The 21,411-nt window shown below is 44.6% G+C and overlaps 1 protein-coding gene across 1 annotated transcript in view; it reads right to left on the bottom strand.

Moving 5' to 3' along the window:
• Window positions 1–21,411, bottom strand: part of LOC133377466 (A-kinase anchor protein 6-like) — a 282,604-nt gene that overhangs the window by 238,388 nt on the left and 22,805 nt on the right. Inside the window, exon 4 of the mRNA XM_061611610.1 lies at window positions 240–362. Within this exon, the coding sequence (XP_061467594.1) occupies window positions 240–362 (123 nt within the window). The remainder of the gene's footprint in view (window positions 1–239; window positions 363–21,411) is intronic.

The raw sequence follows: 21,411 nt of genomic DNA, 5'->3' as shown, positions 1-21,411 counted from the left end.
TTTCTTAAAATGATCTAATGTAGAATTTTTTTAAAAAATAGAAAGCTAATTGTTGTTGCTGATTATGTGTTAGGCTGCTGCACATGGTTTTTATATTTTTGTGATTTTAGGGCTTTAATATTGATATTCTGTATTTAAACAAAATGTGTACACCACCCTGGGAACTACAGTTAAAGGCCAATCTGGAAGTACGCTAAATGCATTTTCGCTGTTAGCTTCATTCAATAATCTTGCCTTACCAAGTGTGTCTCCAGGTACAGTTTAAGGCTGTCTGTCTCTGCTTTAGGAGGAGTCCAGTTCTCTGTTGTTTCCATGGCTTCATTTAACCAGTGAATGAATTCATCCAGCTTGCTTACAAACCCCTTCCACACAAAGAGAAAAGGACAAGAAAAAGGCAAGTCTGTTAGTAAAATTACAATCTGGTAAATACATTATTTTCATGCATTTCTTTTGACCATGAGAATATGGTACTGTTCTGGTCCAACAACTAAATAAATTAAAAGAATATGGTGGCATTTGATTATTATTATTATTTAATTAATTAATTTGTATCCCGCCCTTCCTCCCAGCAGGAGCCCAGGGCAGCATACAAGGCACTAAAAACACTTTAAAACATCATAAAAACAAATCTTAAAATACGTTAAGACAAAACATTGTTAAAAACATTTTAAAAACTTTTTTAAAAGGGTTAAAAACATTATTAAAAGAACATATTAAGCAATTCTGACACAGACACAGACTGGGATAGCTCTCAACTTAAAAGGTTTGTTGAAAAAGAAAAGTCTTCAAAAGGCGCCAAAAAGATAGCAGAGATGGCGCCTGCCTAATATTCAAAGGGAAGGAATTCCACAGGGTAGGTGCTGCCACACCAAATGTCTGTTTCCTATATTGTACAGAACAAACCTCCTGATAAGATGGTACCTGCAGGAGGCCCTCACCAGCACAGTGCAGTGATCGACTGGGTATGGAAGGGATAAGACGGTCTTTCAGGTATCCTGGTACTGAGCTGTATAGGGCTTTGTACACCAAAACTAGAACCTTGAACTTGGCCCGGTAGCAAATGGGCAGCCAGTGCAATTCTTTCAGTAGCGGGGTGACATGTTGGCGATACCCTGCTCCAGTGAGCAGTCTCGCCGACACATTTTGCACCAGCTGCAGCTTCCAGACCAATGTCAAGGGCAGCCCCACATAGAGCGCATTACAGTAATCCAGCCTGGAGGTTACCAGTGCGTGGACAATAGTTGTCAGGCTATCCCATTCCTTGATGAGGAGGATGGGGAAAGATTGGGCATAGAATATATTGGCCTGGTTCACACACTATGGTTGCATCAACACCATACAGTAGTGCCCCACTCATACGGCGGGTTACATTCTGGACCCCCGCTGTAAAGCGAAAACTGCTGTAAAGCAGAACTCATTGAATAGAATGGCACACAATGCCTGAAAACCGCTGTAAAAGCGGAACAAGCAACATATGAGTGGGGCTTTAGTCTACTTGTGTCTAATTGAGACCGCTGTATTAGCGAAGCGCTGTAAAGCGGGGCCCTACTGTACATTTAATGCACTGTTGTATCAATTTAACAGACATGGAAAATCCAGGGAACTGTAGTTTGGTAAGGGTGCTGGGAACTGTAGCTCTGTGAGGTCAGCGCCCTCACCAAACTACAGTTCCCTGGATTTTCCATGACTGTTAAATTGGTACAACAGTGCATTGAATGCATGGTGTGTGAATGTGACCTAAGGCAAATCATGGCTTCATGCAAACATAAAAAGTGTGTGGGTTCCCAAAGATAAGATCATAGATACTTTACTCCTTCCCATTCATTCTGCTGCTGCGCTGAACTAAGCTGTGATGTGGTTTAAGGTGTCATCCAAACCTGTGCTTGCGGGTTAGCTCTTCTGAACAAAGCATGAACCACAAGTCATAGGACAAACTGTGATTATAGTTTGTGGTTAGTCTGGAGAAAGCTTAACCATGAGTCTGGCTTCAGAGGACATGCTAAACCCAAGGCCTGCTTAGCTTGGTGCCTCAGAATGAGTGGGGTGGAGCAAAGCAACTGCAAACTCCACTCCTGCAGGCAATTGGGTCAGCAGTTTGTCTCATTGTGACATATGAACCAGGCATTTGAGATAATCTAGGGCAGGGGTGGGGAACACTTTTCAGTCTACAGGCTGCATTCCCTTCTGTTCAGCCTTCCAGGAGCCACATGCCAATGGTGGACAAGGACAGAGGAAAAAGTGGGCAGAGCGATGAATGTAAATTTTACTTCTGTATAGTAGACTAGTTTCTATACACATGCATGCACCCCTCTCTATCCTCCATCCAGGGAAACAAGAAGCATTATCGGAGTTGGTCATGTTCCAGCCAGGCAAAACCTCTCAAGGAGGGTGTGAACCGAGAGCAGTAGGGGTGTGTGTGACTGGGGAGAGTCCTGAGAGACAGACAGAGAGGCTTAGAGGGCCTGAGGTTCTCCACCTCTGATTTACAGTAACATGACTGGTTTATCTACATGGTTCTTGCCATGACCTTTACTTCATGGTTTAGAAAATTTGCAATGTTGTTTTCACAAAGAAATAAAGCCAATAATTTGGAAACAAGAGGGGGTGTAAATACAAGGAAACCCAAAATTTTGATTCTCAGAATTTCTATATCCATTTTATCAAGTTTTTTCATAAGCTGGTATAATGTTTAAACATCTGAGGGTAAATATTTCTGAATAGGAACATTGTGCAACAACCTGGTGCCCAACCTGGTGCCTTCCAGAAGTTTTGGAATACTCGCCCCACCAGCCACAGCCAGCATGGCCAATGGTCAGAGAAAAGGACCTTGAGGATGTTGACAAGGTGCTTGGACAGGTTCGTGCAACCACTTCTGTGCTGGATCCTTGCCCTTCTTGGCTAATAAAAGCTAGCAGGGATGGAAGAGCTGGCTGGGCCAGGGAAGTGATTAATGCCTCTCTGCGAGAGGGGGTGGTCCCTGGCTGCCTGAATTTATTTATTTATTTTATTATACTTGTATACCGTCCCATAGCTGAAGCTCTCTGGGCGGTTTACAGTAACTAAAAACATTAAAACAAATACAATTTAAAACAGATCTTATGCAAACAATTTAAAACATAATTTAAAAATTTAATAAACAGTATAAAACACATGCTAAAATGCCTGGGAGAAGAGGAAAGTCTTGACCTGGCGCCGAAAATATATCAGTGTTGGCACCAGGCACACCTTGTCAGGCAGATCATTCCATAATGATCCATAAGAGGCAGTAGTGAGACCACTCCTGAAGAGACCCTCCCTGGAACCAGAAAATCTTAATAACTATAGGCCAGTAGCAAATGTTCCATTCCTGGGCAAGGTCCTTGAACGAGTGGTGGCAGGCCAGCTCCAGACACTCTTGGATGAGACTGATTATCTGGATCCATTTCAGTCAGGTTTCAGGCCTGGTTTTGGCACTGAAACAGCCTTGGTCGCCCTGTATGATGACCTCTGTCGGGAGTAGGGTTGCCAGGTCTCCGGTTTTCTGCCGGAGTCTCCGGCAAAAGGGGGACGTCTCCGGCCTCCGGCAATACTTCATTTAAACTGGTGGATCTCCGGCTTTTCATTGGCCCCCTCAGGCACGCATGTGTGATTGACACACGCATGCGTGAAGGCTGTGGCTGGCCGCCTTCCCACCCTTTCTGGAGAGACAGGAGGAGGAGTTGAGGCGGTGCCCTGCAGTCTCCATCGCGGCCGCTAGAGCACCTCATCGTTTGAATCAGCTCGGGATGAGAAGGCCGCTTTTCATGAGGAGCAGGTTGGAGGCCGGTTCGTAGGCTCTTTGGGCAGTGAGTGAGTGAGTGAGTGAGAGAGAGAGAGAGAGAGAGAGAGAGTGGGGGGCAGGCAGGCAGGCCCCAGGCAGGCAGGCAAGCCCCAGGAAGGCAGGCTCCAGACAGGCAGGCAGGCCCCAGGCAGACCGTCCCCAGGCAGACCCCAGGCAGGCAGGCAGGCCCCAGGCAGGCAGGCAGGCAGGCAGGCAGATCCCAGGCAGGCAGGCCCCAGGCAGGCAGGCAGACCCCAGGCAGACAGGCAGGCAGGCAGACCCCAGGCAGGCAGGCAGGCAGACCCCAAGCAGGCAGGCAGGCAGACCCCAAGCAGGCAGGCAGGCAGACCCCAGGCAGGCAGGCAGACCCCAGGCAGGCAGGCAGACCCCAGGCAGACCCCAGGCAGGCAGGCAAGCAGGCCCCAGGCAGACCCCAGGCAGGCAGACCCCAGGCAGGCAGACCCCAGGCAGGCAGGCAGGCAGACCCCAGGCAGGCAGGCAGGCAGACCCCAAGCAGGCAGACCCCAGGCAGGCAGGCAGACCCCAGGCAGACCCCAGGCAGGCAGGCAGACCCCAGGCAGGCAGGCCCCAGGCAGCAGGCCCCAGGCAGGCAGGCAGGCCGACCCCAGGCAGGCCGACCCCAGGCAGGCAGACAGACCCCAGGCAGGCAGACAGACAGACCCCAGGCAGGCAGACCCCAGGCAGGCAGGCAGACCCCAGGCAGGCAGTCAGGCCCCAGGCAGGCAGGCAGGCAGACCCCAGGCAGGCAGACCCCAGGCAGGCAGGGCCCAGGCAGGCAGGCAGACCCCAGGCAGGCAGGGCCCAGGCAGGCAGCCAGGCAAACCCCAGGGAGATGGGCTGCATAACCTCAGAGGGGGGGCAGAGAGAGCGGTGGGCTGCATAACCTCAGAGACAGGGGCGGCGGCTGTGGGCTGAACAATTCTCAGCACTGATGTGCCTGTCTCTCCACCTTTATCTTGCTGTAGATAGCCGGGACGAGGTGCAGAACAGCCAAGAAACACGCACAGCAGGATCTTGGTAGGCATGCCTTTATGGAATCATATGGCTTCCTTTATGGAATCAATCCATGTCTTGTTTGGCCTTCCTCTTTTTCTACTCCCTGCTATTTTCCCAAGCACTATAAAAGATTATTCTTATTTTGTATAATCTTTTATAAGATGTTTCATCTTGATGCAATTAAAAACCATTCAATTGCTTCAGCAGGCAAAAAAGTCATTAAGTGGTCTGCCAAGACCCTCAGTAATGTTCAAGTAGTGGTGGTGGTGAGTTTGCAAATCCCTGGTCTATCGCCTTGCTGTCTGGTTGTGAGCTTACAGGATGCGGTGGACACAGGATGCTGGGTTTGAAGAACATAAGGAGAGCCCTGCTGAATCAGCCAAAGGCCCATTTAGTCCAGCGTCTTGTTTGCACAGTGACCACCTAGATGCCTGTGGGAAGCCCACAAGCAGGACCCGAGTGCAGCAGCGCTGCCCCCACTTGTGATTCCCAGCAAATGGTACACAGAGGCATATAGCTTCTGATATGAAGGGCCTTTACTCTGATCCAACAGGGTTCCTCCAGCAGCATTGTGGCATACTTGTGTGCAGGGCTGGATTACCCACTAGGCCCCTGCATTAGTGCCTATGAAACTCCTACAGGCCTACAAGGAAGTTTGGGTTCTACAAAATAATTTAATTAATGCAAATTATTGTCTGATGTAGCAGTTTACTCAGCCTTCACCCAATGAACAACAAACATATGTCTTAAGTAAATGTAGATTAAAAACTCACTTTGCAGCTGTTGTTGTTAGCAAAATCACAGATTACAATAGAGGAGCACAAGCCAAGATACCCATGAAGCATTCTCAGTACATGAGATTTTGGCGTGAGGGACAAAATGATAAAATCTGACAGTGAAGCAGTTTGCTTCTCTTCAAGATACCCAGCTTATAAATGATGAGTAATAAAAATAGACCTCAACCCACAAAAAGAGTGACTGGACAACCAGCCAGATGGGTTTTCCCAGCATTGTTGTCTTTTCTAATGAATCACGTCTTCTCATGATGTGTCCAAAGTATGATAACCTCAGTTTCATCATTTTAGCTTCTAGTGATAGTTCTGGTTTAATTTGTTTAACATGGCTGCAACCATATCCACTCAGAAGTAAGTCCTATTGAGTTCTATGGGGCTTAGTTCCTTAATAAGCATGTTTACAGTTGTTGCCTTCAAGGGCATCCATCTGTGCTCCCATCTAACATCTCTGCAACACTAAGCTCCTTTCTTCCAATAATGGCCTGGCCTGAGGGCACGTAAACCCTTCTTGCCAGAAGCAAGTAAACTAGATTAAATGTTCCCTAAAGGCATTGAACTGTGACCTGGCAGACCAGGGTTTGAATCCTCACACTGCCATGAAGCTTCCTGGGTGACCTTGGGCCAGTCACTGCCTCTCAGCCTCAGAGGAAGGCAATAGTAAACCACCTCTGTCTGAATACTGCTTACCATGAAGACCCTATCTGGGATCAACCTGAAGGCAGTCCATTTCCATTTTGCATCACCATAAGCTTGTGAGAAAGAATGACCTTGTCACTTCAGATGGACCGAGGAACACCCTATTTTAGGTAAGATTTCTATTTTAATCTCCAATCAGAGAATTTTTTTTTGAATGGTATGCTCCAAGCAACTGTGGTTGATACAATGTGTCATGTTTAATGATGTCACCAGGGCCCACCCCGTGACGTCACCAGGGCCCGCCCTGTGATGTCACCAGGGCCCGCCCCGTGACATCACCAGGGCCCACCCCCATTTTCTCAGGGTTTTGGATGGTTCCGACCTGGCAACCCTAGCCGGGAGAGAGACAGGGGGAGTGTGATTCTGTTGATTCTCCTTGATCTCTCAGGCTTTCGATACCATCAACCATGGTATTCTTCTGGGAAGACTGGCTGAGTGGGGAGTGGGGAGGACAGCATGGCGGTGGTTCTGCTCCTACTTGGCGGGTTGTCTCCAGAAGTTGGTGCTTGGGAAACATTGCTTGGCACCCTGGACTCTCCAGTATGGGGTTCTGTAGGGGTCAGTTCTGTCCCCCATGCTCTTCAACATCTACATGAAAACGTTGGGCTTGGTCATCCGGAGCTTTGGAGTGCATTGCCATCAATATGCTGATGACACACAGCTCTACTTCTCCTTTTCATCTTCTTCAGGTGAGTCTGTCGACGTGCTGAACCGATGTCTAGCTGCGACAATGGACTGGATGAGGGCTAATAAACTGAGGCTCAATCCAGACAAGACTGAGATGCTGCTAGGGTGGTTCTTCTGACCAGATGGTGGATGTCCACCTCTCCTGGATGGGGTTGCACTCCCCTTGAAGGAGCAGGTTTGTAGCTTGGGGGTTCTCCTAGAACCATCTCTGTCACTTGAGGCTCAGGTAGCCTCGGTGGCACGGAGTGCCTTCTACCAACTTCGGTTGGTGGCCCAGCTACACCCCTATCTGGACAGGGATAACCTGGCTTCAGTTGTCCATGCTCTGGTAACCTTCAAGTTAGATTACTGCAATGCACTCTATGTGGGGCTGCCTTTGAAGACAGTTCAGAAGCTGCAATTGTGCAAAATGCAGCGGCCAGATTGGTAACAGGGACCAGATGGTTCAAACATATAAAACTGATTCTGGCCCACTTGCATTGGCTGCCTGTATGTTTCCGAACTCGATTCAAGGTGCTGGTTTTAACCTATAAAGCATGTGTTTTAAACTGTTTTTTAAAAAATTTAAATGTGTTTTTAAATTGTTTTTTTGTGTTTTAAAATTTGTATATATGTTTTTAATTGCTGTAAACCACCCAGAGAGCTTCAGCTATGGGGAGGTATATAAATGTATATAAATAAATAAATAAGATGTGAGCTGGTTGTCCAAAACATCTGGAAGGTATTAGGTTGGGGAAAACTGGTGTAGAAGTAGTGCAGATGGCATCTGCCATGGGTGCTGTGCTGCCTCCGCAGGGTTAGAATTGTATATAGAGATACTCCTGTTGTGTTAAATAAGGCATTTATTTGGTTAAGAGTTATGGCTGTCTCTATGCTCCCTTAGCCTCACAGTAACTTCCTGTCAGGTGATATCACCCCTCTCTTTAATTGGTTAGTTATTTTTTCCCTCCAAAAACCTGCCTCAGTTTGTTCCAGTCATCAGTGAAGCTAGCAGCAGGCCTAGTAGCCCCAGAGGACAACACTCCTTTTTTACCTATCTCTCTCGCAGAAGCTCTTTCTCTCGCAGAAGCTCTCTCTCAGAAGCTATATCTCTCTCAGAAGATACTTCTCTACCAGAATTGCCTCTTGCAGAAGCTTCTTCCTCAGAAGGTAACTTTCCTCCATTTAATCTACCTCATCAACAATCCTGCAATATAATTACCTGCTATCAACCTTCTTCACCATCATCACCCTCCTCAGTTCACCATCCCCAGAGACTATATGCTTTCTTTTACGTTTTTGTATACCTTTGTGTTCCCTGGTTTAATAAATAGTTCTGATTAAAAGAGAGAGATTGAGTTGACTGTCTGGCAAAGTGAGTTTCAGAACCACGGGCTCAGAACAGTAAAAAAGGTGTGATTTACACTTCCTCTGAAGTCTTGAAAGCAAGTGAATTAGCATGTAACCCTCCTGCTAAAAAATCCGCTCAGCTTCTCTTACAAGTTCCTAGCCTGCTTGTCTCACAAAGTAGCTGGGCCCATTCAGAGTTATCAGGAGACTGTGTTTGGCTGTATGTTACTCCAAAGCAGACTGGAAACTCATACGCAGAGTTCTTCAACCCCCAGACGGCGCAGACCAAGCCAAGCGGGAAACAGAACAAAGCACACGGGTATTCCAACCACGCTGAAGGCAGTAGCCCACCAGCTATTCACAAGGCCTGATTGCTCAAGGCAAGCCCTCAGACCACCTTGTACTCAGCTCCAAACTCAAGCTCTGGGTGCAAAACGCAGATCGGCCTACAAGGAGCCAGCCCTGTTGTTTCCCCACATTGAGTGAGCACCAGAGCGCCACCTGCTGGACTCCAAGCATAACTGAAAACATGCATCCTCTTTTTTTCCCAACAGGTAGAGTCATTGCTGAAGTAGCAACATATTGTAATCAGTCTGATTTTATATCAAACTGCAGTTTCAAATTCAACTGTTAATGCACCCAAAAGAGAAATAGAACATAATCTCCAATTTGAAACACGAAAGGCTATCTTCACCATCATATGACACTGACCAATAAAAAGGCTTTGAAATTAATAAAAATAAATTTGACACAGATTTCTAAGATGAATAATGAGGGAAATAAAATTTTCTAGATTAGATCTCTGTAGAAACATACAAAAATATAATTCTCCATCTTTGAAGATGGCAGGTGTTGCCACAACTCATCATACGCTCAGAGGCACATATTACCAAATTCTTCCAAGCTACACAGGAAGTGGATTGGACTGTGAAAGACCAACCCAAACTGTGTTTGCATTTTGAGCAATTTGTAGGGCAGTACAATATCTCAGAAAGGAGGTCAGGTTTCCTGCTCCCCTGGTGCATTCACTATAGCTGCCCAATTTCCCTGCTTTTTAAAGTTTGATAGAAATATCTGTGGGCTATAGGTACCGCAAGGTTTTTTGCCTATTAGTAAATGTATGTTAAATGTCTGCATATGTGTTGCTTGTTCATCTATTCTTTATCAAAGAAGGGCAGATCCCGAAGTACCCTCTGGGAAGAGAGGAATAGCTTCCCCTTCCTCTTGCAACAAGTGCTTTCTGGATTCCAAGGTGAAAGCTTCGGAGGTTAACTGATTGGAGCCAAATGGTGTCAGGCTTATGAAGAGGTTACCCTTTACACTTAGGATGATCTAGATTCAAAGTTGGTTTCAATGGGAACATTTCTGTAAAATACAAAGGTTTCTAAAATTTGGGGAAGTGAGGGGACATGAGCAGAGAAAAACAGGGCTAAAGAATGAACCCAGGAGGCTTCACGGCACAGGTATTTGCAAATACGATGAAAAGCAGTTTTAAATTGGCTAATTGTTAGCAACCCCTGGGGCTTGACGAGTGGTTGATTGACAAGTGACGGAGGTCACAAGGGTGTGAAACGCTGGCGTCTTAATGGAAATCTTCCATTTACAGAGTGTTACTCTGTAAATAACTCAAATGTAAAATGGGAGGAAATTTCAAAAGAATACATTCTTGCCAATTTGCAGCTGCAGCCACAAAATCCGTGCCTATTACAGTCACAGCCAGCAGCAAGAAATAGGTGCCAGTCCGAAAAGATGGCGAACTATCAAATTCAGCTGGAATCCAGTGCCAGGTCCGACTTGGCATATATTCTCCCCCATTCCTAATTGTTAGGGCCTGCCCCCCAAAACCTCGATCCGTGGTGGAGGCCAGCTGAAACCTGGGGATGTGGAGAACCACCAAAAGGACACCATAAGAAGATCTCAGTGATCGAGGTAAACATAGGAAGTCAGGAAGTCCTTAAGGTACTTTGGGCCCAAGTTATTTAGGGCTTTGTGAATTAACATGAGTACCTTGAACCCAGCCAGGCTCAAGGTAAATAAATAAGCAAATAAACAGAGAAGAGGGATCAGTGGAGGAACAAAGGCTTTTTTCAGAGGCCCTTGGTACTGAACTTCCAGAGGAAAGTTGTCGCTTTTGTAAAAGATTTAAGACAGTTATCCTGATCCATGAGTGTAGACAAAAGGGCTACGCACGCACAGCTTTATAAAACAAACAATTGCAACACAGGGAGCCATCTTGTATCAAGTCAGCCTGCTGGGCCATCTTGCTCACTATTATCTACACTAGAGACAGGGAACTCTGTCCCTCCCGATGTTGTTAGACCCCCAACTCCCACAGTCACAGCCATCAGCATACCAAATAGTCAGGGATGGTGGCTGTTATGGTCCAAGAACTATGTTCCTAAATACATGTGGAGACAGGAGTTCCCCGCATCTGATCTACATTGACTGGCAGGAGCTTTCCATGTTTTCATCCAAGATCCCTCTGCACCCAGTCCTTCCTGAAGAGGCTGACGACTGAACTTGGATCTTCTGCATGCAAAAACATGTGCAGTACCACTGAGGTACAGCCATGCTCTGAGCTAGGCTCCTCACCATACTGGGTTCCTTTGGGAGGATACAAATTTAACATTATTTTTAAAAGGTTCCCTCAACTATTTGGATAGGAAAGTGAAGGAGGAAGTGACTGAATCCAGCCCCCTTCTTCCCTTCCAAAAGGTCTTGTCAGTGCAATGGTCACTTTGTTTGCAATGCTACCCGCATGCAGTCTCAGCTACTAGGATTGATTGGTGGAATCACACAAAATGCAGCAGCTGTTTGTGTCCACGATTTTCTATCTAGTTAGGGATCTGGAAACCAAAACCTGCTTCTTCTTGATGCATGTGGCCTCTAGACAGATCAGAGGCATGCAGTGAGAAAGAAGTACAATTCACAATACAGTAATGTGAAAACATATTCATAATAATAGCAATAAAACGGACAATTATATTCAACTTGTATTATACCACATGATCATACGAAGGGTCATAACGCCAGTAATTTATACATTTCATTTTCTTGCATGTATATATAGCCACAAAACTACATAATGACACAAACACAGTGGTAGAGAATATTTAACGTCTGATATTAAGACATCGATATGGATATGCAACCCTATACAGCACTAATATGACACAAAGCAGTGATAAAATAGAATAATTTGTTACAATGATATATTTGTTCCTCTTGTGATGCTATTTTCAAAAGTAGATGTGCTTCTGGTAAACAACAGTAAAAGATAAAATAAAATCGAGAAAAAATAGGTATAAGAACTGGGAAATCACAGTGGCTATCCAAGTCACCAAAAAAGGTCCATTTTCTAGTAAAAAGCACAAATCACTATAATCCCACTATTTTTCAGATGATGTCTGTAAAATTTTATGGAGACTGTTCAAAAGAAAACAACTGTAGAAATTGAAAATTATTTAGAATACTAAAAGCCTGACACTGAAAATTACTGTCAGAAGATAGATAACACAGCGTGGTTCATAAATCTCATTTTTCAAGTAGACACCACCATCTGGAGGATGAAACACAGTATAGCAAGTATTATCAACAGTTATTTCAGAAAAGATGTTTAACATACATTCTTAGCATTCTTTTAGTGATCTTCTAGTGCCAACATTAATGGCTTTTTTTGGCACTTATTCAAAATATACGTATGCTTCCAGGCTTTTGCAGGTGCTTAATTTTCAGTAGGTTGGCCATTGACTTTAACCCTGCTCTGGGTTTTCAGCTACATTTCACTTACTGCCATTTTAACGTCAATGTTTGTGTTTTAAAAATTGCTGTTCACCACCTAGTTACTAGCTGTAAAAGCATTACAGCAATGTGCTAACAAATAAAATAGAGTTCTACGCAGTTCAGTCCAGCCTTTGCTTGCTCTGGGCCCAAGTGAAATAAGAGTCAACAGCTGATGCTAACTACATCAGAAATATGTGACATCAGTAAACATAGTAAATTTAGAGCAACTGTTATCTGAACTCGGGAACCACCAACTGACAGTAACTCCATCTTGCTAGGATTCAGACTCAGTTTATTGGACCTCATCCAGCCCACCACCAAGTCCAGGCAGCAGTCCAGGGCTTGCATGGCCTCTCCCAATTAAGATGTTACAGAGAAATAGAGCTGGGTATCATCAGCGTACTGCTGACACCTCACCCCAAATCTCTGGATGACTACTCCCAAGGGCTTCATATAGATGTTAAACATCATGGGGGACAAGATGGTACCCTGCAGCATCCCACAGCACAACTGCCAGGTAGCCAAAAGACAATCACCCAATGCTATTCTCTGAAAACGACCCTGGAGGTAGGATTGGAACCACTGTAAAATAGTGCCTCCAGTACCCATCTCACTAAGTCAGCTCAGAAGAATACCATGTTCAATAGTATCAAAAGCTGTTGAGGGATCAGGTAGAGTAACAGGTCACACTACCCCTGTCCTTCTCCCTATAAAGGTCATCCATCAGGGCGACCAAGGCCAACTCAGTCCCATAACCAGGCCCAAATCCAGGCTGGAATTATCTAGTTCCAGGTATATTTTTATAATGGTGAGGAAGCTGCAGCTGGTGCAAAATGCAGCAGCGAGACTGCTCACTGGGGCAGGATATTGCCAACAGGCAGTGCTGGTGCCAGGCTATTTTGCGCCCTAGGCAAGGCTAACTACTTGCACCCCACAAATAAAATTGCTAACTTCAATTTTCAAAAACAGATGTCTTGCAGAAAAAATGAAAAGCACAAAACTTGAAACTGCTAAATTTATTTTAGTTGCATTTTTTCCAAGGGTTAAAAAAACTAATCTGTATAAAACTGTGCCCTTCAAAGCTCAGTACTGCGCCCCTCTGAGGTCTGCGCCCTAGGCGGCTGCCTAGTTGGCCTAATGATAGTACCGGCCCTGCCAACAGGTCAGCCCACTGCTGAAAGAATTACACTGGCTACCTATTAGCTACTGGGCTAAGTTCAAGGTTCTATTTTTGGTGTACAAAGCCCTGTACAGCTTGGGACCAGGATATCTAAAAAAATGTCTTATCCCTTATATACCTAGTCGATTGCATGTGAGGGCCTCCTGCAGATACCATCTTATCAGGAGGTCCATTGTGCATAACATAGGAAATGGACCTTTAGTGTGTTGGCACCTGCCCTTTGGAATTCCCTCCCCTTAAATATTAGATAGGTGTCATCTCTGTTATCTTTGAGGTGCCTACTGAAGGTGTTCCTCTTTCAACAAGCCTTTTAAGTTGAGACCTTATCCCAGTCTGCGTCTGTGTTGGAATTGCTTTTTAAGATGCTTTTAAACCTTTTTTAATAAGTTGTTTTAAAAGCTTTTTTAAAAGAGATATTTGGTTTTAATATATTGTAAAGTCTGTTTTTATGATGTTTAAAAGTGTTTTTAGTTCTTTTGTTTGCCCCCCTGGGCTCCTACTGGGAAGAAGGACAGGATCTAAATCTAAATAATAATATTAAAGTTTCTAATATAATATTCAGCCCTGTAGACAGCCTTCCTTGTTAGGTGGGGCAGCCACATTTCTACATGGGCAATTTTGGGTGGAGAGGCTCATAGCGCCATTCATTCCCCCCAATCCCTCACTGATAGAGAGGACATGAGAGCCAGGCCAGGGAAAGGGAAAGGCAGTGACCTTCCCTGTCACTCTTCCTCCATTCAGAGAGTGGGTTAATTTACATGAATGGTGTTTAATCTGTTGAATTATCTCACCCTTTTTTGAGAGATCCCCAGGAACACCAGACTCAAAAGCCTGACTTTACCTATAGCTACAGCCCTCTTCCACCGGTGGTCTGTCCCTGTGTTCTGATTCTTCATGAACTGAACTACTTTGGTAATAAAGTGAGCTTCTGAGCTTGGCTTTTATGCTGCATTAGGTATCTCAGTTTTAGATTCCACCTGAAAAACAAACTTGTCCATACTACAAGTTTAGGGAAGGATAGAGAGAAAATAAATACTTTTAGAGTATATCTGTTAACTCCTTGAGGGTCCCTCCTTCTAGTTTTGTTCCAGATCTTTAGATTTTCCTTCCTGTTAGACAATGAATGGAAACCTTTTTAGCGGCTGCTGTCATGGGCCCCATGGAGAACCTTTGGCAGTATTGGGAGAATGGAGAGGGGGTTGCAGATGTTGGGAAAGGGTCTGGTGAGACCATGGAGTAAATGCTTCCTGAGACCCCTGTCAGCCTGGTGCCAGGTGGCTACATTAGTGTCTTTGCTGAGGAAAATTTCAGCAGCCTTACCTCGCCTGCAGCAGGGAGGAAGGAATGCAATTTACCCTTATCATTGACACCTAAATGTAAATATACTGTCTTCAAGTTGATTCCGACTTATGGCGAACCATGAATAGGGTTTTCATGAGGCTGAGAGGCAGTGACTGGCCAAAGGTCACACAGTGAGCTTCATGGCTATATAGGGATTCAAACCCTTGTTTCCTAGGTCATAGTCCAACACCTTAACCACTACACTACACTGGCTCTCTCATTGACACCTCGCCCAGACGTATTCATTCAGCAGCCAGGTTGTCATGAAGCTGATGGACCATTCCAGAGAGATAAGGAAAGGAGATCTCTTGTAGACATATTAAAACAAAACACATTTAAAAAATCTTTAAAAAAAAGCTTTAAAAACATATTGTTTTTTAAAAAAAAGCAATTCCAGCACAGACGCAAACTGGGATGAGGTCTCTACTTAAAAGGCTTGTTGAAAGAGGAAGGTCTTCAGCAGGCGCTGAAAAGATAACAGAGATGGCGCCTGTCTAATATTTAAGGGGAGGGAATTCCACAGGGTAAGTGCCACTACACTAAAGGTCCGCTTCTTATGTTGTGTGGAACAGACCTCCTGATAAGATGGAATCTGCAGGAGCCCCTCACCTGCAGAGTGCAGTGATCGATCAGGTATATAAGGGGTAAGATGGTCTTTCGGGTATACCTCAGGTATATTTCAGGTTGTCATTGTCTGTCATGTCACAAATTTTAAAAATTTCCCAAAAAAATTCGGGGGTGGGAATGAAGCACAGTTTTAGGGGGGCAGTGCCCTCGTCCCCTCCCCCCAGCTACAGGGCTGATAATATCCTATTACAACTAAAAAATTGTTCATTCAATTTCTCCATCCCATGTGATCACCCAACCCCAGCAGGCCATCTGATACAAATGTTCAGCCCGCCCCTAATGGCAGGTTGCAGGAATGGCAGGAATTGAAATGTGTGGGATGGGACATGTCTAATGGACTCATTCCTCTTCGTTCCCCCTCCCTCCGCCTAATGCCAATTGCAGGAGGGGAAAAGCAGCTACGGCCTCTTTTGGACAGAGACAACTTGGCCACGGTACTTCATGCTATGGTACCTTCTGGACTGTATTATTGCAATGCTCTCTATGTGGGGCTATCCTTGAAGATGACTCGGAAACTCCATCTGGCCCAAAATGCCACAGCCAGATTGCTGGCTGAGGTTGCTTTTAGAACTCATATAACCCCTGTTCTAAAACAGTTGCGTTGATTGCCAGTTAGTTTCTGGGACCAGTTTAAGGAGCTTATGCTTCTGTATAAAGCCCTAAACGACTCAGACCCCAAATATCTGAGAGACCGTTTCCTTTCCTACAGACCCTCTCAGGTGTTAAGATAATCAGATGGGACCTTCTTGGTAGTTCCCCCACCCTGGGAAGTTCAGGGTGGTGGTGGCCCAGGAGAGGTCATTCTCTGTGGTAGTCCCCAAGTTGTGGAATTCCCTTCCCACAGAGGGTACGCCTGGCATCTTCGCTGTACATTTTTCAGTGAATGCTGAAGATGCATCTCTTTACTCTGGCCTTTGGCACTTGAGATATATGTTTTCAGGACCCACCCTGTTGTTGTGAATGTAGTTTGTTTTAATGGCTTTTAATACTGGTTTTGCGATTGCTGTTACCCTCCCTGGGACCTGGTGGTGGGTAGCAACACCACCACCAACAACAACAACTGAATAAGGTTTAAGTGTACATGTAGCTGAAATAATTCCATACTCTTTCCCTGCTTACCCTGTCTCTATTTCCCTCCCTGCCTCTCTTGTCTCCATTGTATCTAATGTTAGACTGTTAAAAAAAAAAGGTACAGGCATTTGTTTGTTTGTTTCTTACATTTATAGCCCACCCTTCCTCCCAAAGGAGCCCAGGGCAGCCAGGTTCCTGGCCTCTCATTCTTTGTAAATCACTATGTTCATAAATGGTGCCATATCAATGAATGAAAGAGTGAATAGCCCATCCTGCTTTAACTTCTGCTGCCAGTTACTGCAGCAGGTTCTTTCCCTATTGGCATTGCACAGGACACTGGACATTGATGTAAAAATTCTTCAAGAGATGAGGAAGAGCCTCCATGAATTCAACTAATCTGCCTTTAAAGCCATCCAAGTTGGTGGCTATCACGGCCTCTTGTGGGAGCAAATTCCATAGCTTAACTATGTGCTGTGTGAAGAGGTGTGGGATGGGGAAGAAGTTAATTTTCCCCCCTCTAACTTGCAATAACATCTGAGGTAGAGAAGGATTTGAGGGTCATAATGCTTGCTTCGTATATGAGCTAAGTATTATATTTCAGAGCCTGAAATGCAAGGCTTAGTGACATCTCTACTTGTTCCTGCAAACATGAAGATCTAGCCCAGGGGTTCCCAAACTGTCCTTGTTGAACCACCAGTGGTCCATGAGCTTCCTTCAGGTGGTCTGTGGTTGTCTGTGAAGAACAATTTGAATTCTATGGGATTCAAACTGTAATACAATAAAATACAATATAAGAAATAAAAGAAGAAATAGAAATACAAATAAAGATATCTAGCACTGGGCAGCACAATTGCTACTACAGGCAGAAAAACCATTAAGTGGTCCACCAAGTCCCTCAGCAGTTTTCAAGTAGTCCATGGGAGAAAAAAGGAACTTCTGATCTGGTCAAAACAGCAGCAGATCAGGGTGGGCAAAGGCCTATGATGCTGATACCCCTTCTAAAATGTGCTCAGTACTGGGGAAAGGAGCAATTCATTGGGAGAAGTCAGCTGCACAACTGCAGAGAGAACACTTTTGCCCCTTTTTGAGATGCCTGAACAATTGCTGAAAGGGAGGTGCTTTTTTGACACTTAGAGAAAGCTTTTGGTGTAAATCCAGTAGTGTAGTGGCAAATTGAGAAGTGCAAGGTCCCTTCATGTTAGTCACAGCCACAGCCACACCTGCTTCCCCCCCCTTCCCTGCCCCGCCACCACCACTGCCATTTCATGCTGCAGGGTTGAGAGTGAGATCCTTGTTAATGTCTTCTCCCACAACAACAGACATCCCTAGGAGCCAATAAGCATAAATGAGGAGAGTGTTAGCTACTGGAAGAAACTTCTCAGCGGCTAACTCACCTCCTTTCACTCTGATTGGCTCCAATCATCAGGAAAGGCCAAGGAAGCATGTAAGAAGACTCTTTTAGGTGACTAACACATTCCCCTTTCATATTGATTGGCCCACAGGATGTTGGAGAATTGTGGACCCTGCAGGGACCCTGTTCCCAAAAAGGTAAAGGGTCTAAGACCCCCTGAGACCCTGGACAATTACACCCTTGTGTAAATCACTGTTCCACTTTTGACTCAATCCTTACCTACACCAGAATGTTAAAGAATTCAAAACAAAAAGCTGATATCAAAATAGCTGTCTGTTTTTTATGGTCTGTTTTGATGGAATCCAAGTGGCAGTCCACATTTGCATATTCATATCTTACTAGCTTCAGCAGCTAGTTGTTAGTGTGAGTCTAAATCACTGACCATCACCACAGAGTCAACTACCAAGCAATCCTTTTCAGGAGAGACAACTCGCACATTAACTGAGAAGTCACCAAATATTGCATAAGTGATGAGAAAAATACATGGTATGTGTACCAGCCCTCATACCAAATCACAGTTCAGATTGAGCGGCACCTTGAGTAATGACTGTTACTGGAAGCCCACTACTACATGCCCTTGTGTGCAAGAGGCAGAGTGCTGAGGTCTCAGTTTGTGCAAACATCAACCAGCATCCTCATAATGCACTGAATATTCATCTCTAGGAGCCAGCAGGGTCTCCTCTTCACCATGCTATGAACAGATTTATGCATTACCTATGACAGGGCAATGGGAGTCCCAGTGTAGAATTAAGTAGCCTGGAGTGGCATTTCGTTGATGTGCTGATGTTAGTTTAAGCATCAGCCCATGTAGAAGGGCCTAGCCAATTGGGATGCTACTTAGGCATACTTAGGTGGATGTTGAGGGGAAGGGAGGAAGTGTCCAGTCTTTACTGAGGAGGTGACTTGCACTTACCAGTGGCTACTCACCCTGATGGATATGTTCTACCTCCACTGCTGGAGGCAGAATGGTTCTTAATACCAGTTGCTTGATACTGCAGGCGGGGACAGTACTGTGTGCTCAGGTCCTGCTTGTGGGCTTCCCACAGCCCTCTTGTTGGCCACTGTGAGAACAGGATACTGGACTAATGGGCCACTGGCTTGATCCAGCAAGCTATTCTTCTCTTCTTATGTTCACATAAACCACAACCCCCCATTCTTTCACATAGTCTCTAACTTGCATAGCAGGCAAGTGTGCAGATGGGTTTAGAAGGCAAGAGGAGATTTGGAGGATCATGAATGGGCAGATGGGTGAAAGGATGTATGGATTGGATCCCCTTTGTATTATGGACTGAAGATGCAAATCAATTAGAATTTGGATGAAACCAAAGTATTCTCCAAATTTGGCAAGGGGAATAGTTTAGCTTAATCTGAGCCAAGCTGATATCTGGAGAATCTTGCCTATCACTAGGAACTAGTGATACCATGTAGTAAATAAGATGTGCTATGTGATATGTTTATCAAACAAAACCAACTCAGAGAGAGTTTCAAAGAAAAAAATGGTGCTAAAGCAGCAACCAATTGGAACTGTGAAGATGCTGTGAGCTGATGCAAAATAGGTAGGCATTTGAGGGGGACATTTTGTGATCCAGGAAAGCTATCCTTTCATGCTAAAAGCAAATGTTCATCCAGCCCAATATATATTTAGGGAAAGTAAAATTCCCATACTGAGACATGACTCAGGTTGTATGTACACTGAGAACCACTGGACAGGAACATAAGAAATGCAGGAAAAGAAAAGCAATGTGGTGTAATGGTTAGAGTACTGCACTAGACCAGGGCGGGGCAAGTTCAAATCTCTGCTCATCCATGAAGTTCAATGGATGATTTGAGCTAATTGCTGTCTCTCAACCTAACCTACCACACAGGGTGGTTGGGAGGATAAAAGAAGAGTGGAAAGAACTATGAACACTGCCTTAGGGAGATAGAAATCTAATAAATTTTAAAAACTGGAAACTGGGATCTTCCAGGCCAGCTACAACTAAAAAGACTAGAATTTGGAACGGATACCATTTGAACAGTTATGGTATGGCTAGGAGTTAAAAAAAATACAGGAGTTAAAACTGTTTTCCAAATTCAACTGTATTTTCTGAATTCATTTTCTCTGTTAAATCCAATGCTGCATTGTGCCTATGTTTTCCTCGAAGGTGTTTCGTTACTTCAATAGGTATGCTCCCACCGGTGTTGAAATTAGTGCCAAGTATATTGTTCACTGTACAGTTGTGTTCTGTTTCTAAAAGCTATATGAACATGACTCTTAGAAACAACACAGCTGTGAAAGAGCTGGCCTAGCAACAGTACGCCTCAAGGGGGTGCCACATTGCCATGTCTAAGAAGGATGTTAAATGCAGTAGGAGCAGCAGGAGATGAAAAATAGTACACAAACACACCTTTTTCAATGGTGGGCATTTGCTGTGGGCCATCAATGTGCAATTTGCCACCATAAATTTCCAAGCATCAGTATAGCAAAGAAAGCTTTAAGAAAATGTGAGCTGTGGACTGTCTAAAATGTATTTGTGGATAGATATCTAAATATGCAGCTACCACAATAGAGATTGTTCATTATGTTGTACCATTTACAAACAGTTTATTCTTTCACAGGAAGGATGAACGATCAAACTATTTCCATTTCATGTCAATTTCACATGTGTTCATTCCAAGTCTGTTCTGTTCTGTTCCCATATAAATATGCATTTTTCCAAAACAATGTGCATGAAAACTCACATATTTATTTGAACCCATATTTTCTCACATAATACACCTTTCAAAATATATGTTATTTAAATGCACATTAGAAGAGACCAAAGTCCTATCTAGTCCAGCATCACGTTCTCACAGTGGCCAGGTAGATGCCTATGGGAAGCCCGCAAGTAAGAAATATTTTTTTAAATGTATTTTATCCTAAAATAGGTGTAGTGGTTAAGGTGCTGGACTATGACCTGGGAGACCAGGGTTCGAATCCCCACACAGCCATGAAGCTCATTGGGTGACCTTGGGCCAGTCACTGCCTCTCAACCTCAGAGGAAGGTAATGGTAAAACCCCTCTGAATACCGCTTACCATGAAAACCTATTCATAGGGTCGCCATAAGTCGGAATGGACTTGAAAACAGTCCATTTCCATTTTATCCTAAAATATGCATAATAAAATGCATTTTGATCCCCACCCGCCTTTTTGGAGCCCATAACTGCATCACAAAATTCAGAGAACTGCAAAAACCAAAGGAAATTACATTCTGATCCACACATTAGTCTGGGAGGTGTAGATCAGGTCAGTTCACATCAGAATTTGCAAATATCAAATTCCTCAAGCATATCTATTATGTAGAACCTCCCACATTTTAAACAATTCAGCCTTCATGTGCTGGCAAAACAAGCTGAACAACGTCCTGCCGTGGCTCTTTATTGTGCCCAGTGCATGAGGACGGAAAGGGCAAGAGCAGAAGGCAGCCATGAGGCAGCAGAACTGAAGCTGATTGATTTAACCACTCAGACACATGAAGGATCCCCACACACACTTGGGCTAATCAGCACGGCTACCCTGTGGATGGAGATGCATGGGGCAGACCGGAGGAGAGATGTCTCCTTTCTAGTCTGTTTCTCGTGACGCATAAAAAGGGGTCAACATATGGAACAAGGGCATTGTGCTTGTGTTGCCCCTCTCTTCCTTACGCTTTGCAG

Source organism: Rhineura floridana, chromosome 2 (genome assembly GCF_030035675.1).
Source record: "Rhineura floridana isolate rRhiFlo1 chromosome 2, rRhiFlo1.hap2, whole genome shotgun sequence".
Lineage (NCBI taxonomy): Eukaryota > Metazoa > Chordata > Lepidosauria > Squamata > Rhineuridae > Rhineura > Rhineura floridana.
The sequence above is the reverse complement of the archived record's forward strand: the minus strand, read 5'-3'. Positions and strand labels throughout refer to the sequence as shown.